Source organism: Salminus brasiliensis, chromosome 5 (assembly GCF_030463535.1).
Source record: "Salminus brasiliensis chromosome 5, fSalBra1.hap2, whole genome shotgun sequence".
Taxonomy (NCBI): Eukaryota; Metazoa; Chordata; class Actinopteri; order Characiformes; family Bryconidae; genus Salminus; species Salminus brasiliensis.
In genome coordinates this window covers 45,718,521-45,730,045 of record NC_132882.1, presented here as the reverse complement: position 1 = coordinate 45,730,045, position 11,525 = coordinate 45,718,521, and the positions used below count along the sequence as shown (strand labels likewise).

The 11,525-nt window shown below is 46.1% G+C and overlaps 1 protein-coding gene across 2 annotated transcripts; it reads right to left on the bottom strand.

The window, feature by feature from the left end:
• Positions 1-934: 934 nt before the first annotated feature.
• Positions 935-10,817, bottom strand: LOC140555782 (ATP-dependent translocase ABCB1-like). 2 transcript variants are annotated; one of them, XM_072679094.1, is made up of 28 exons: positions 10,772-10,817; positions 10,473-10,593; positions 10,188-10,251; positions 9,490-9,640; positions 8,993-9,074; positions 8,526-8,717; positions 8,159-8,330; positions 7,946-8,070; positions 7,178-7,355; positions 6,974-7,087; positions 6,781-6,891; positions 6,464-6,589; positions 6,177-6,380; positions 5,612-5,782; positions 5,281-5,442; positions 4,926-5,165; positions 4,056-4,205; positions 3,833-3,937; positions 3,633-3,710; positions 3,445-3,528; positions 3,141-3,344; positions 2,952-3,052; positions 2,713-2,853; positions 2,471-2,627; positions 2,183-2,380; positions 1,857-2,063; positions 1,600-1,746; positions 935-1,252 (listed from the first exon to the last, which is right to left on the bottom strand). In XM_072679094.1, exons 1-28 carry the CDS (start codon positions 10,815-10,817, stop codon positions 1,055-1,057), a joined length of 4,029 nt encoding a protein of 1,342 aa, XP_072535195.1. In that variant the 3' UTR covers positions 935-1,054. The 2 variants fall into 2 exon arrangements, with proteins under 2 accessions (XP_072535195.1, XP_072535196.1); XM_072679095.1 differs by having other exon boundaries at positions 4,056-4,199.
• Between the last annotated feature and the right edge of the window lie 708 nt (positions 10,818-11,525).

The following is an 11,525-nucleotide window of genomic DNA, read 5'->3' as shown; positions in this document are numbered from 1 at the left end:
CCTGAGCTCCTCTATGCAGCAACAATCAGCAGCCTGAGCTCCTCTATGCAGCAACAATCAGCAGCCATGGGCTCCACTAAACAGCATCAATCAGCAGCCATTGGCATCTCTAAGCAGCAACAATCAGCAGCCTGAGCTCCTCTATGCAGCAACAATCAGCAGCCATGGGCTCCACTAAACAGCATCAATCAGCAGCCATTGGCATCTCTAAGCAGCAACAATTAGCTGCTCTTGGGATAAACTTACTAGGACGTTGTTCAAGTGGAATGGCTGATTTCTAATTATTCTGAGATCGTTTGAAACCTTTTCTCAGACTCTGAATCGGCATTTACATCGCAGAAATTGTTTCCAAAACAGCAACATGATTAGACAACAGATAAGATTAGAAAAGACTTTATTTATCCTCACAGGAAAATTGTAATTCACATTGAATTGTAAGACTAACATGAAATACAGAGGAAGAGGAAGGTAAAATAAAATAAATAGTTAATAGAGTCAGAGTATATGTATATACACACAAACTATAGCTGTTCCTAAGGTGCTGAATGTACAACATGGGTGTTAATACAATCTGAAAGCCGTCGAATACAATATTTACAAAGTTATTTACAAAGAAAATCATAAAAAATAACAAGTTAAAAGGATTGTAATATACAAAATTATGAGTAATAAACTGTACATCTATGCTTACAGACGTAGCAATTAATACCATATAGAGATGGATACAGAGCAAATGTATCAAGTGGACTTAAGAAATCTGAAGTACATAAACGACAATGTAAAAATTCCATCAATTGAAGGTCGCTTTGAAACCAAAGCACAGAAGCGTGGTTTTATGTCTATTTAAATTGAGCTATAATTAATTATATGCTATGTCTAGACCAACAACAAAAACAATGTGAATTGTATCTGTTGTCTTTTATCTAGATCTAAACTGTGAAGTACAAGTTGAAACGTCAGACAAGTTAGCGTAGAAAAATAGCTCATAAAAGTCCATGTGCAGATCTGTGCGTAAAACAGCGCCACCTAGGCATTAGGGAGAGCAGAGTGACTGCTAGTGAGACACTTGTGCGTTCACCAGAGCGTAGTACGGCCCTTGTTTGGCCATTAGCTCGCTGTGCGTGCCCTGCTCGGCCACCTGGCCGTTCTGAATGACCGCGATGATGTCAGCGTTCTGGATGGTGGTCAAGCGGTGGGCGATGACGATGCAGGTTCGCCCCTGTCGAGCATCGTCCAGAGCTTTCTGCACAATCTGGACCAGAGCAAAGAGAGAGAGGAGACGCTGATTGGCACTCTTCTCAGCAAAACAGTACCTGCTCTTTTTAGGCTCCGCCCACAAATGTACACTAATTTAATTTTACAGCTGCTGTTGTTAGATTTAGAATGCGTCCATTGAGATTCGCTCAATCTGTGTCAGCAATGGATGCAACTTAAAGTAGCCGAATGCATTCTTTAGAAGGGGTTTCCACAAATATTTGGACACATAGTGTATGTTAGAGCCTTTTAATGGCATCTAATATAAGCAATGTAGCAATTGTTGATGTGTGCATCCTTAATGAGACTCAATAAGCTATAAAAGACTACAGGTCCCTCACTGACCTTCTCACTCTCCGTGTCCAGGGCTGACGTGGCTTCATCCAGCAGCAGCACTTTGGGTTTGCGGACCAGGGCTCGTGCGATGGCTATCCTTTGTTTCTGCCCTCCGGACAACTGAGTGCCTTTATCCCCCACACGTGTGTTGTATTTCTGAAAGAACATGCAGACGCCACCATGGATGTCAGCCGTAGATAATATTTAAGTCATGTTTCATGAAAAAAAATAAACATTATATCATGAGAAACATCTCATCATTTTACCTCTGGCAGGTTAAGAATAAATTCATGGATGTTGGCATTTTTAGCAGCCTCCACCACCTCTTCCTGGCTGACCACACGGCTGTTGTCTCCGTACTGGATGTTCTCAGCGATGGTGCAGTCAAACAGGATGGGCTCCTGAGAGACCAGGCCCAGCTGAGAGCGCAGCCAAGCTAGGTTCAGTTTCTGAGTGTCCTTCCTGTCAGCTAACTGTGAAAGAACAGCCGTGAGCAACAAAGCTAGCACAATAACACCAGCCAATACCTCTCTCTACAGAATGCATAGTAGTTCAGAGAAGGGAAGGTTGGCCTTCGGGGCCCCTAACTCACCACTTGCCCACCAGCAGGGTTGTAGAAGCGTTCCAGCAGCTGGATGGAGGTGCTCTTCCCACAGCCACTGCCTCCAACCAGGGCCAGTGTCTGACCTTGTGCCACTGACACATTTAGGCCCTGCAGAATCTTAATGTTCGGTCGTGTCGGATATGAGAAGTGCACATCATGGAATTCTATATCTCCCTTGAAGTTCATCTGAAAGAGAATACATGCATTGCTCTGGTACATCGACGATTTCTTGATGCTCCCAAAACTAAGGCCAAGCTAAAAAGGGCTGCCACTCACAGGTTTATCTCCTGCTTCACTGTAGATGTCAATCTCAGGCGTTTTTTCCAGCAAGGCTATGATCCTTCCAGCTGCCACTTTGGCTTTGGCAAAGTCTGGGGCGAAAGAAGAGGACTGGCCGATGCTCATGGCAGCGAAGATGATCACGGAAAACACTCTGATGGGTACATTAGGCATCAGTGTCCCGTTCAAAAGCCCACACAACTCAACACAACTTCCTAGAGACTACAGGTTGTACTTACAGGAAAACATTCTCGTAATTAGTGTGGCAGTGTGCAATCAGCCAGGCTCCGAAGCGGAAGACTGCGGAGTTCACAAAGTAGGGGATTGCCTGAGCAAGGGCGAAGGTGATCCCATAGATAGGTGCTTTACACAAGGCCGACCTGGAAATGCATGACTGAATTACTTAGGATTCATGCTCATAAACATCAACACGTATTTTACATGCATTGTAAGAATGGGTCCTAAGGCTTAGAGTTACCGGTACGGTAATTCCAGGCTGTCGTTGAACTTGCGGAAGAAGACGTCTTCCCTTGTCAGTGCGACCACAGTCTTGAAGTTCTCCACAGTTTCCGTGGATATCTGCAGAAAATATGCCAGTCAGTGGTGTTCAGAGTCAGGATATGCCTCAGGATTCACTTCATCAGGAGCCGCTCATGAACCTGCCTACCTTGCCTGAAGTTTCCAGGGCACTCTGGTCTTTGGAGGCATGGCCTTGCATAGCTCTCATTTGGATGAAGTTGGCTCCAGTGAGGAAGGGCACACAGGCAAGGATGAGAAGCGTGAGCTGCCAGCTAAAGCAGAAGGCTACGATCACAGAGATGCCCAGGGCACAAACAGAGCTGGTGGCCAAACCTATCCTAGACCCGGCTGCCTGTGAGGGAAGACAGTGACACAATGGATGTGTTTACTCAACTTCCGAATTTGAGAAGTGGATAAAGTGAGAGCGGGACCGCCAAGCAATGGGAGCTCACCCCTTTAACGAGTGATGCATCTGTGGCTAACTTAGTGGTCAGGACTCCTACTGCATTGTTGTGATCGTCAAACCAGCTGATGTCCTACAGAGACACAGAAGTCCATGTTTACACTGACTGGCTGGACAGGACGGTGTTTTACAACCATTGGTCATTAGCACTGGATGGGAGGTTGGGTGTTGTCGTACCTGTCTCAGAATGGCCTTGAAGGCCTGGCTCCTCAGCCTCATGGTCAGTATCTCCCCAGACTTCCCAAACATAAAGCCCTGGTGGAAAAGGGTGGACATGGACATGTATTACCACCAGAACCAATGAATTACAGAATGCATCTAAAAGTCTGAGGTCTGAAGTCTTAGATAGGACGTCACATAAGAGACATCTGGTGTACCTGAAAGAAATAGGTGATAAACGCCACAGCTCCAATGAGGAGGAACAGAAGCGAGAACATCATCGTTTTCTGACGCTTCACTTCAGGGTCGACTTCCGAAAACACCTGAACATAAGGCACAAGGTCTGTTAGCAAAGCCACCTGAGATCCGGTCTGGCATCAAGCACAAGCAGTGAGGGATTTGTACGTCGACTGGTGGACACGAAGGAGGACAGCTACTCACACCGATGATTTTGGCAAAGAGGATGCCCACACAGGGGTAGACAGCTCCTCCCACAAGGCTGGACAGCGTGCCCACCAGCACATAAGGCCACTCAGGCTTGTTCAGAGCCAGGATCCTGCTGAAAGGGAGCTCTGGAACTTTCTCCTTTTTCTAAAAAACAGGTGGTCAGGAACACAAGCTTAGACTGACGATGCCTGAAGAACCATCAAAACACTCTGAACCCGTTTACACCTGGACGCTTAATGTGACTAGTATCCGGATTGAATCCTGAAAGGACTGCATTTACACCTGGTGGTCAATTGTGGTAGTCGGACTGAAATCCGATCGCTAAGTGGGATGGAAGATGCAAATTCCCTTGTTGCACGGCAGTTATTACTGGTGTTCCAGTTGCACTAGGAGGGGATTTGGTTGTACTGGGAGGAGTTTCTGCTGTACTGGGAGGACTGTCTGCTGTACTGGGAGGGGGTTCCATTGCGCTAGGAGGAGGTTTGGTTGTACTGGGAGGAGTGTCTGCTGTACTGGGAGGAGTTTCTGCTGTACTGGGAGGGGGTTCGGTTGTATTGGGAAGAGTGTCTGCTGTACTGGGAGGAGTTTCTGCTGTAGTGGGAGGGGATTCCATTGCACTAGGAGGAGGTTTGGTTGTACTGGGAGGAGTTTCTGAGCTTCTGCTGTACTGGGAGGGGGTTTCATTGCACTGGGGGGGGGGTGGCTTTACTGGGAGGAGTTTCTGCTGTACTGGGAGGAGTTCTATCTTTCTTAAATGTGTCTTGGGTACGTTTCCACTTGCATACAATCCAGATACTCAGGACACATGAAGTGACCAGGTGTGAACAGGCTCTATGATTGGTTGCTTTTAAAACCTCTGCATACCTCCTTGTCTTTCTTAGATTTGGACTTCTTTGACTTCTTCTTCCCTGACTTCCTTTTAGACGATCTCCTTTGAAGAGTCACGCTGCGTCTTATTGAGTTTCTCTCGAAACCCCCATTTTCTATCTTCACTTCCACCAAATCATCGGGATTGTCACTGTCAAAAGAGTCCTGACTGGTTTCTCCTTCTGACACATTCTCATCATCGTCCTCGTCGTTGTCATTCCCAGATCTGCCACTAGTCTGTGTAGGACAGGTTAATGATGCATTACACTGTAGATACAACATGGTAAGCTCGTGTGTTAAGCTCTTGACTCCCTCGTCTAATCAGATCACTGCAGGACAGATGCTAGAGTACCTGCTGCATGACGAGAGAGTAGTAGACCCCTTTCTTGCTCATGAGTTCCCTGTGAGTTCCCTGCTCCACCACTTGGCCATCCTTGAAGCCAGCAATCACGTCAGCAGTGCGGATGGTGGATAGCCGGTGAGCAATCACGATGGTGGTGCGACCGGCTCTTGCCTGGAGAATGACACTCTGGATTAGTCATGGTCACGGTTCAGAGTTTGCCCAATCAAATGGTCAGAGCTACACTTCCACCAGAGAAAAACTGAAGAGGCGTGGCTAATATCTGGAGAGTTCTCTTGAGTCTAGGTTAAAGAGGGTTCTCTAGAGTGTAGGGTTCTGGTACCTTATCTAAGGCAGCCTGCACAATGGATTCACTTTGTGTGTCCAGAGCTGACGTGGCTTCATCCAGCAAGAGAATTTTGGGGTTCTTGACCAGAGCACGAGCGATGGCGATCCTCTGCTTCTGCCCACCGCTCAGCTGAGCCCCCCGTTCTCCCACCATGGTGTTCAGCCTCTGCCGCAGAGAAACAAGTCAAACATTCATTTGATATCCCTGCAGAACTTCCAGAACATTGGGTCTTATTCACCAACCGTTCTTTCTGACTTTTACTGATGTTATTTTTGGGGGGATTTGCTCAGTTGATGAGGACAATGGGGCTGTTTCCCAATATTTAGCTTGATATTAGAGTATAGAGCAGTGGTCTCCAACCCTGCTCCTGGAGAACTACCTTTCTGCAGGTTTCAACTCCAACCCAAATCTAACACACCCCATTCAACCTTCTTTTGAAAGCAGTAATCAGTTGAACCAGTGGGGTGGATTAGAGTTGGATCCAAAGCCTATGAGGTGGTCCCTCCCAGGAAACAGTTGGAGTTGGAGACCACTGGTACTGTTTAGAGCCTCTTCTTACATCGGGTAGCTTGGAGATGAACTCGTAGGCGTTGGCCTCTCTCACGGCCCTTTCTATGTCCTCATCAGTGGCGTCCTCACGACCATACCGGATGTTCTCAGCAATTGTGGTACCGAAGAGCACAGGCTCCTGGCTCACAATGCCCATGTTCTCCCTCAGCCATCGCACATTCAGAGTGCGGATGTCTCGACCATCCAGGGTCACCTGCAAGCACAGCGGTCCTCATCAGGAAAAGCACTGCATACAGGTCCAGCAATGATGTGTGCTCCTGACATCCTCATAGTTACCTCTCCTGCATCTGGGTCATAAAACCTTTGCAGCAGCTGAATGGTGGTGCTCTTCCCACAGCCGCTGGCCCCTACCAGAGCGATCGTCTTCCCACGGGGCACTTTCAGGCTCATCCCCTGAAGGATCTACAACAGAACCGTGTATTATAATCACTGCTGGCTTTTGGGAATCAACAAACCCAGCTATTTTTTGGTAGACAGATCACCTAAGAGTGATGAGGGGAGAGAGCATGGCTAATTGTGCTCTCTCAGACTCCAGCCGCTGATGGCAAAGTGGCATGGCTCGGGATTTGGACCCAGCTAGTTACATAGATTACCTTCACGTCCTTTCTGGAAGGGTAGCTGAAATGGATGTTCTTGAATTCGATGTCGCCTCTCACACTGTCTGGTTTGAAGCCCTTCTTTGAACTGCTGTCAATGGGACGAGGCTGGGAGACAACAAACACAGCTGTTCAACCATCATGCTACTGACATGCCTTCACGAAGTATAGCTATCAAGCTGTGTATTACCATGTCAATGGTGTTATAGATGGAATATGCAGCACCACGGGCCTTGGCGATACTTTCCAGATTGGGAGCTCCCTGACCCAACGAGAAGGCTCCGATCATCACTGAGAAGAAGACCTGCAGATGGAAACAACGTTTGGAGCAAAGATCTCACAGATATGTGTGAGACGAATGGTTTAGTGCAGAAATGGCACGCTCCAGACTTACAGTGATGACTTTACCGATGCTGTAGTTTTCCGGTTCGTCCACAGACAGTTTTGTGCCGTACCAAAACGCCAGGGCGTAGGTAGCAAATATGAAGAACTGCGTTATGCCCATAGACACATTTGTTGTGATGGCCTTCTTCACCCCAAAGTTCTTTGCTTCCACCAAATTGCTTTCATACCTGAAATACAGACAGTTATCTTTTCCTAAAATCTCAACCCTCAGAACACAACGAACCAGTCTGGGCAGTGTTATGTAAACGTCTTACGTAAAGAGCAGCAAGAGTATTGAGACACCTGCTCATTCATTGCTTCTTCTGAAATCAAGTGTTTTAAAAAGTTGTTTTTGTTGGACTAACTGTCTCTACTTTCCAGGGAAGAACACTTTCTACTAGATTGCTGTGAAGATTGGCATTCATTGCATTCAGCCACAAGAGAGACAATAAGGTCTGGATGTTGGATGATGATCCCCACCCCACCTCATCACCCCCAACTCCCCAACCCATCCCAAAATTCACACCTGGCTCAATACTGAGAGAGCTTTATACATTAGGCAGCATGGTGCCAATAGGTTCATCAGGTTTATCTGCTCCAGAGAGTCCTATTCAACTGGCAGTACTTGAACGTGTGTCTTTGCACATCTGTGTCAGCAATGCATGCAACTTAGCAACAAAGAAGCTGAATGCATTCATTAGAAAGGGTGTCCACAAACATTTGGATATGTAGTGTATACTGTATTTAGACCAGGCAAGGATTTCTAGCACATGCTCACTTTTCAAGAGCTTTCTTCTGGCCATTGAAGGCCACAACGGTCCTGATGGCCACAAGTACCTCCTCAGCCACTGCTCCAGCTTTGGCATAGGCTGACAGCTCCTTACTGGTGAGAGTGGCAAGAATCTGTGGGATGATAATTAAAGCCATTAGGAGCCATGTTTCTCATGCAAGTCATGCAAGACTCATGTTCAGACTGGCAAACTGTACGTACCTTAGACCACACAGCAGCTGAACCCGCCAGCAGTGGACTGACTGACATGATGACCAGCGTTAGCTTCCAGCCGTAGATAAATCCGATGATTATACCAGCAAGAAACCTGCAGAAGAACTGGACGAATATACAGATCTTGTCTCCCAGACCATCGTTGATTGTGTTTATGTCACTGTCGGGTTGAAAAAGAGAAACATCAACTTCAGATCCTGTTTGTAAGTCCACACATATCATAATTCACATCATTGTCATAGGCCCCAAGATAGAACCTTGAGGGACTCCACAAGATATGCTAAACCAAGGAATGAATACACTCAGTCGAAAGGGAACAAAGGCTGCATCTGAGAGGCAGATCTGATCAACGTACTCTGTGAGCCGGGTGTTGAGTTCTCCGATGGGGTGTGTATCGAACCACGCCATCTGTTGGTGGAGGACGGCATGGAAGTACTTCTCTCTGATCCGTTTGGTCTGCCTGGTGGCTGTCAGTAGGAACAGCATGACCTGGAACATTCCGAGGACCAGAACCCCAGCTCCTATCCCAACGAAGTAATAAGCGTTCCTTTGGGGTTTAAGAGGAAGAAAAGACCGTTTTAGGATATTTTTCTTTGGGATATTGTCACTAAATAAATGTTCAAAATAATGTCTTAAAGCGTCTTTATGTTAAATTTCATGATAAACAGATCAATTAAATTTGTAAAATCTTTTTACATTGACTTCAGTTAAAAGTTAAGAGAGTTTTTGGCTTCTCCAGTGAAGTTACTCAGTTATGGAGATGCGAGGTTTTGTTCCGACTGCAACGGTCAATTCCGTAGAAGGCGACAGAGGGCAACTCACAATGTCATAGATGCTTCGATGTCAACTCCAGGAAAGGTCACGCAGTCCGAAGAGTACTGTGTGAAGTTACTGGTGTAGTTTCCTGTAAGAAGGTGAAGAGGTACAAACACCTGCATGAAGAACGGCTTCAATTCAATTAGCCGGTTTCAGATGGTCTAACCTGGTCTTTGCTGTTGACCAGCATAGTGGATGTTGCATTCATGCTTGGTCATGCTGGCTGTCTAGCCTGGCCAGGTTGGTCATTCTTGTAGAGCAGCTTAACCATCAAACTCAAACAGAAACGTACCCTACACTGGTCATCTTAGCCATCTCAACCAGCCTGAGCTGATACTGTTTTTTTTTCCTGCAAACATCTGCTGGCTGATTGGACCTTCTAACGATGCCCTTGTCAAAATTAAAGAAGGACGTGTGAAGCGAGTAAGTCGCTGTAGTTTTTTTGCATGGACCTCTTCAGAATGGGACTGTGTGGTCAAGCTTATGAAGGTATGAACGTATACCTGTGAAGTTGAACTGCTGTCCACTTTGCACAAAGCTGTCAGTCATCGACCCGAAGACGATGCACATGATGGGCAGGGCGGCTCCGTGAATAGCAGAACACAGGAGACCGATCAGCATCATGAACACCTCTGGACAGGTGGCGTAGCGAAACTGCAACGATAAGAGAAGCCAGACTTCAACAATCACTGTGATCTCGGCCTTCTGAAACAGATAACTTAACTAGATAGTTAGCTACACTAAATGGACAAAAGTATTGGGACACCTGCTGGTTCATTGCTTTTTTCTGAAATCAAGGGTATTATAAGATTTGATCCTGTGTTTGTTGGAGTAACTGTAAATCTCTTCTGTCCAGAGAAGAAGACTTTCTACTAGATTCTGGAGGAGGAGCATTGCTGTGAGGATTTGATTGCACCCAGCGATTTAAGAGTATTAGTGAGGTCAGGATGTTGGATGGAGCTCCACCACCATCATTCCAGAGAACATAGTTCCTTTGAACACCTCTAGCCCACGCCTGGCATTAGGCAGCATGGTGCCAATAGCTTCATCAGGAGCCCTATTCTATTGGCAGTACTTCAGATTACACAACTTAGTAGTGTGATGATGATACTGCGTCATGTGTTACGTGTTTTTCCATGTAAAGCCAGCCTTACAAACCAGTTGTGAACCCAAAATATACCGAGGCAAAACATTGCCTTACCAGCTGGAAAAGCCCGACTGCCTTCACCGGCTCCTTGTCCTTGTTGGACTTCTTTTTCTTGTTCCTAAAATGACACCAGCGAAGCAGCAGTCATGAAACCGAACAGTGATAATGTGCAGTGGTAGCTTTAGCATTTCTCAATTCATGGTCTAAGTCAGTGCTCAACGAGTGGCTGGAATGCTACCAAAACCTGCAGAGCACGGGGTGCTCCCAGACCAGGGTCGGGAACCAATGACCAGTCATGCAACAAGCTGAACAGAAAGCAGAACATCTGCATGTATTTACTTCTTGCCCTTTGATTTGGAGTCCTTCGACTGCTTCTCTGGTTTGTCGTCCTCTGGTGTCTTCTCCTGAGGTTTCTCGTCCTGGGTGAAGGCCAGGTTGAGGTGGCCCACAGGATTCACCTCTGGGGACAAAAGAGGTGTGAGCCTTAAACCTGCCGGTGCACTTAGTGGAAGCTAGAGGAACTTAGTGCACTTAGTGGAACCGTGGTTAAAAAACCAGACCAACTCGTGGAGCGCCAGCTGGGAAGAGGCATGATTCATATGCAGATTGCATTAAAACTGGAGGCAGAGCAAGCTTACCCTGGGGGTCAGGTGGGTGTTCGTTGCTTGCTGGCTCTTCCCTCATTGTGACTCAGTTTGAAGTTTCCTCAACACTGATCCAAGTAAGTATTCCTAGATTGTAGAAGTTGAGACACATTTGCAGAACGGTTGGGTTCTTCAATGGCAAAAAATCTAACTAGAACCAAGACAAGTCATCACTTTCATTGCTTTGACTTTCACTGAAGTGTAAAAACTGCCATTTTTGAGATTTTTGCAGAACAGCGTTTTAAAAATATTGGTGCTGTATAGAACCCAAAAGGGTTCCTTTTAGGTAATTTAGGAACTCTAGATGCTAAAACTGTCAAAAAAGTATTGGATAAACATGTTAAACATGTAAGAATACATGACTACAGACACTAGGGCCCAGTTTCCCAGACCAGTTTAAGGTTAAGTTTAGACTAAAATGAGTTTCCAGTGGTGAGTCACCAATCGCAGTGCGGTTTAACACAAGACTAGGCTTAATCCATGTTTGAATGGTGTTATATAGCATCCAAAAGGGCTCCACTGTTAATATGACTTAAGGAACTCTCAACATTTTTGCTAAATATGTTCAAACATTATCAAATAAAAACTTTAAACATGTTGTAAGAATTCAGAACTACAAGCACTACAAGTCCCAGTTTCCCAAACCGGATAAGCATTGATCTATCTGGACTACAACAGGGTAGCACATGAGCACTGACTGCACAGCAATAGTAATCCAGTAGTTGTTTTTTATGGTCAGTGCATCAAA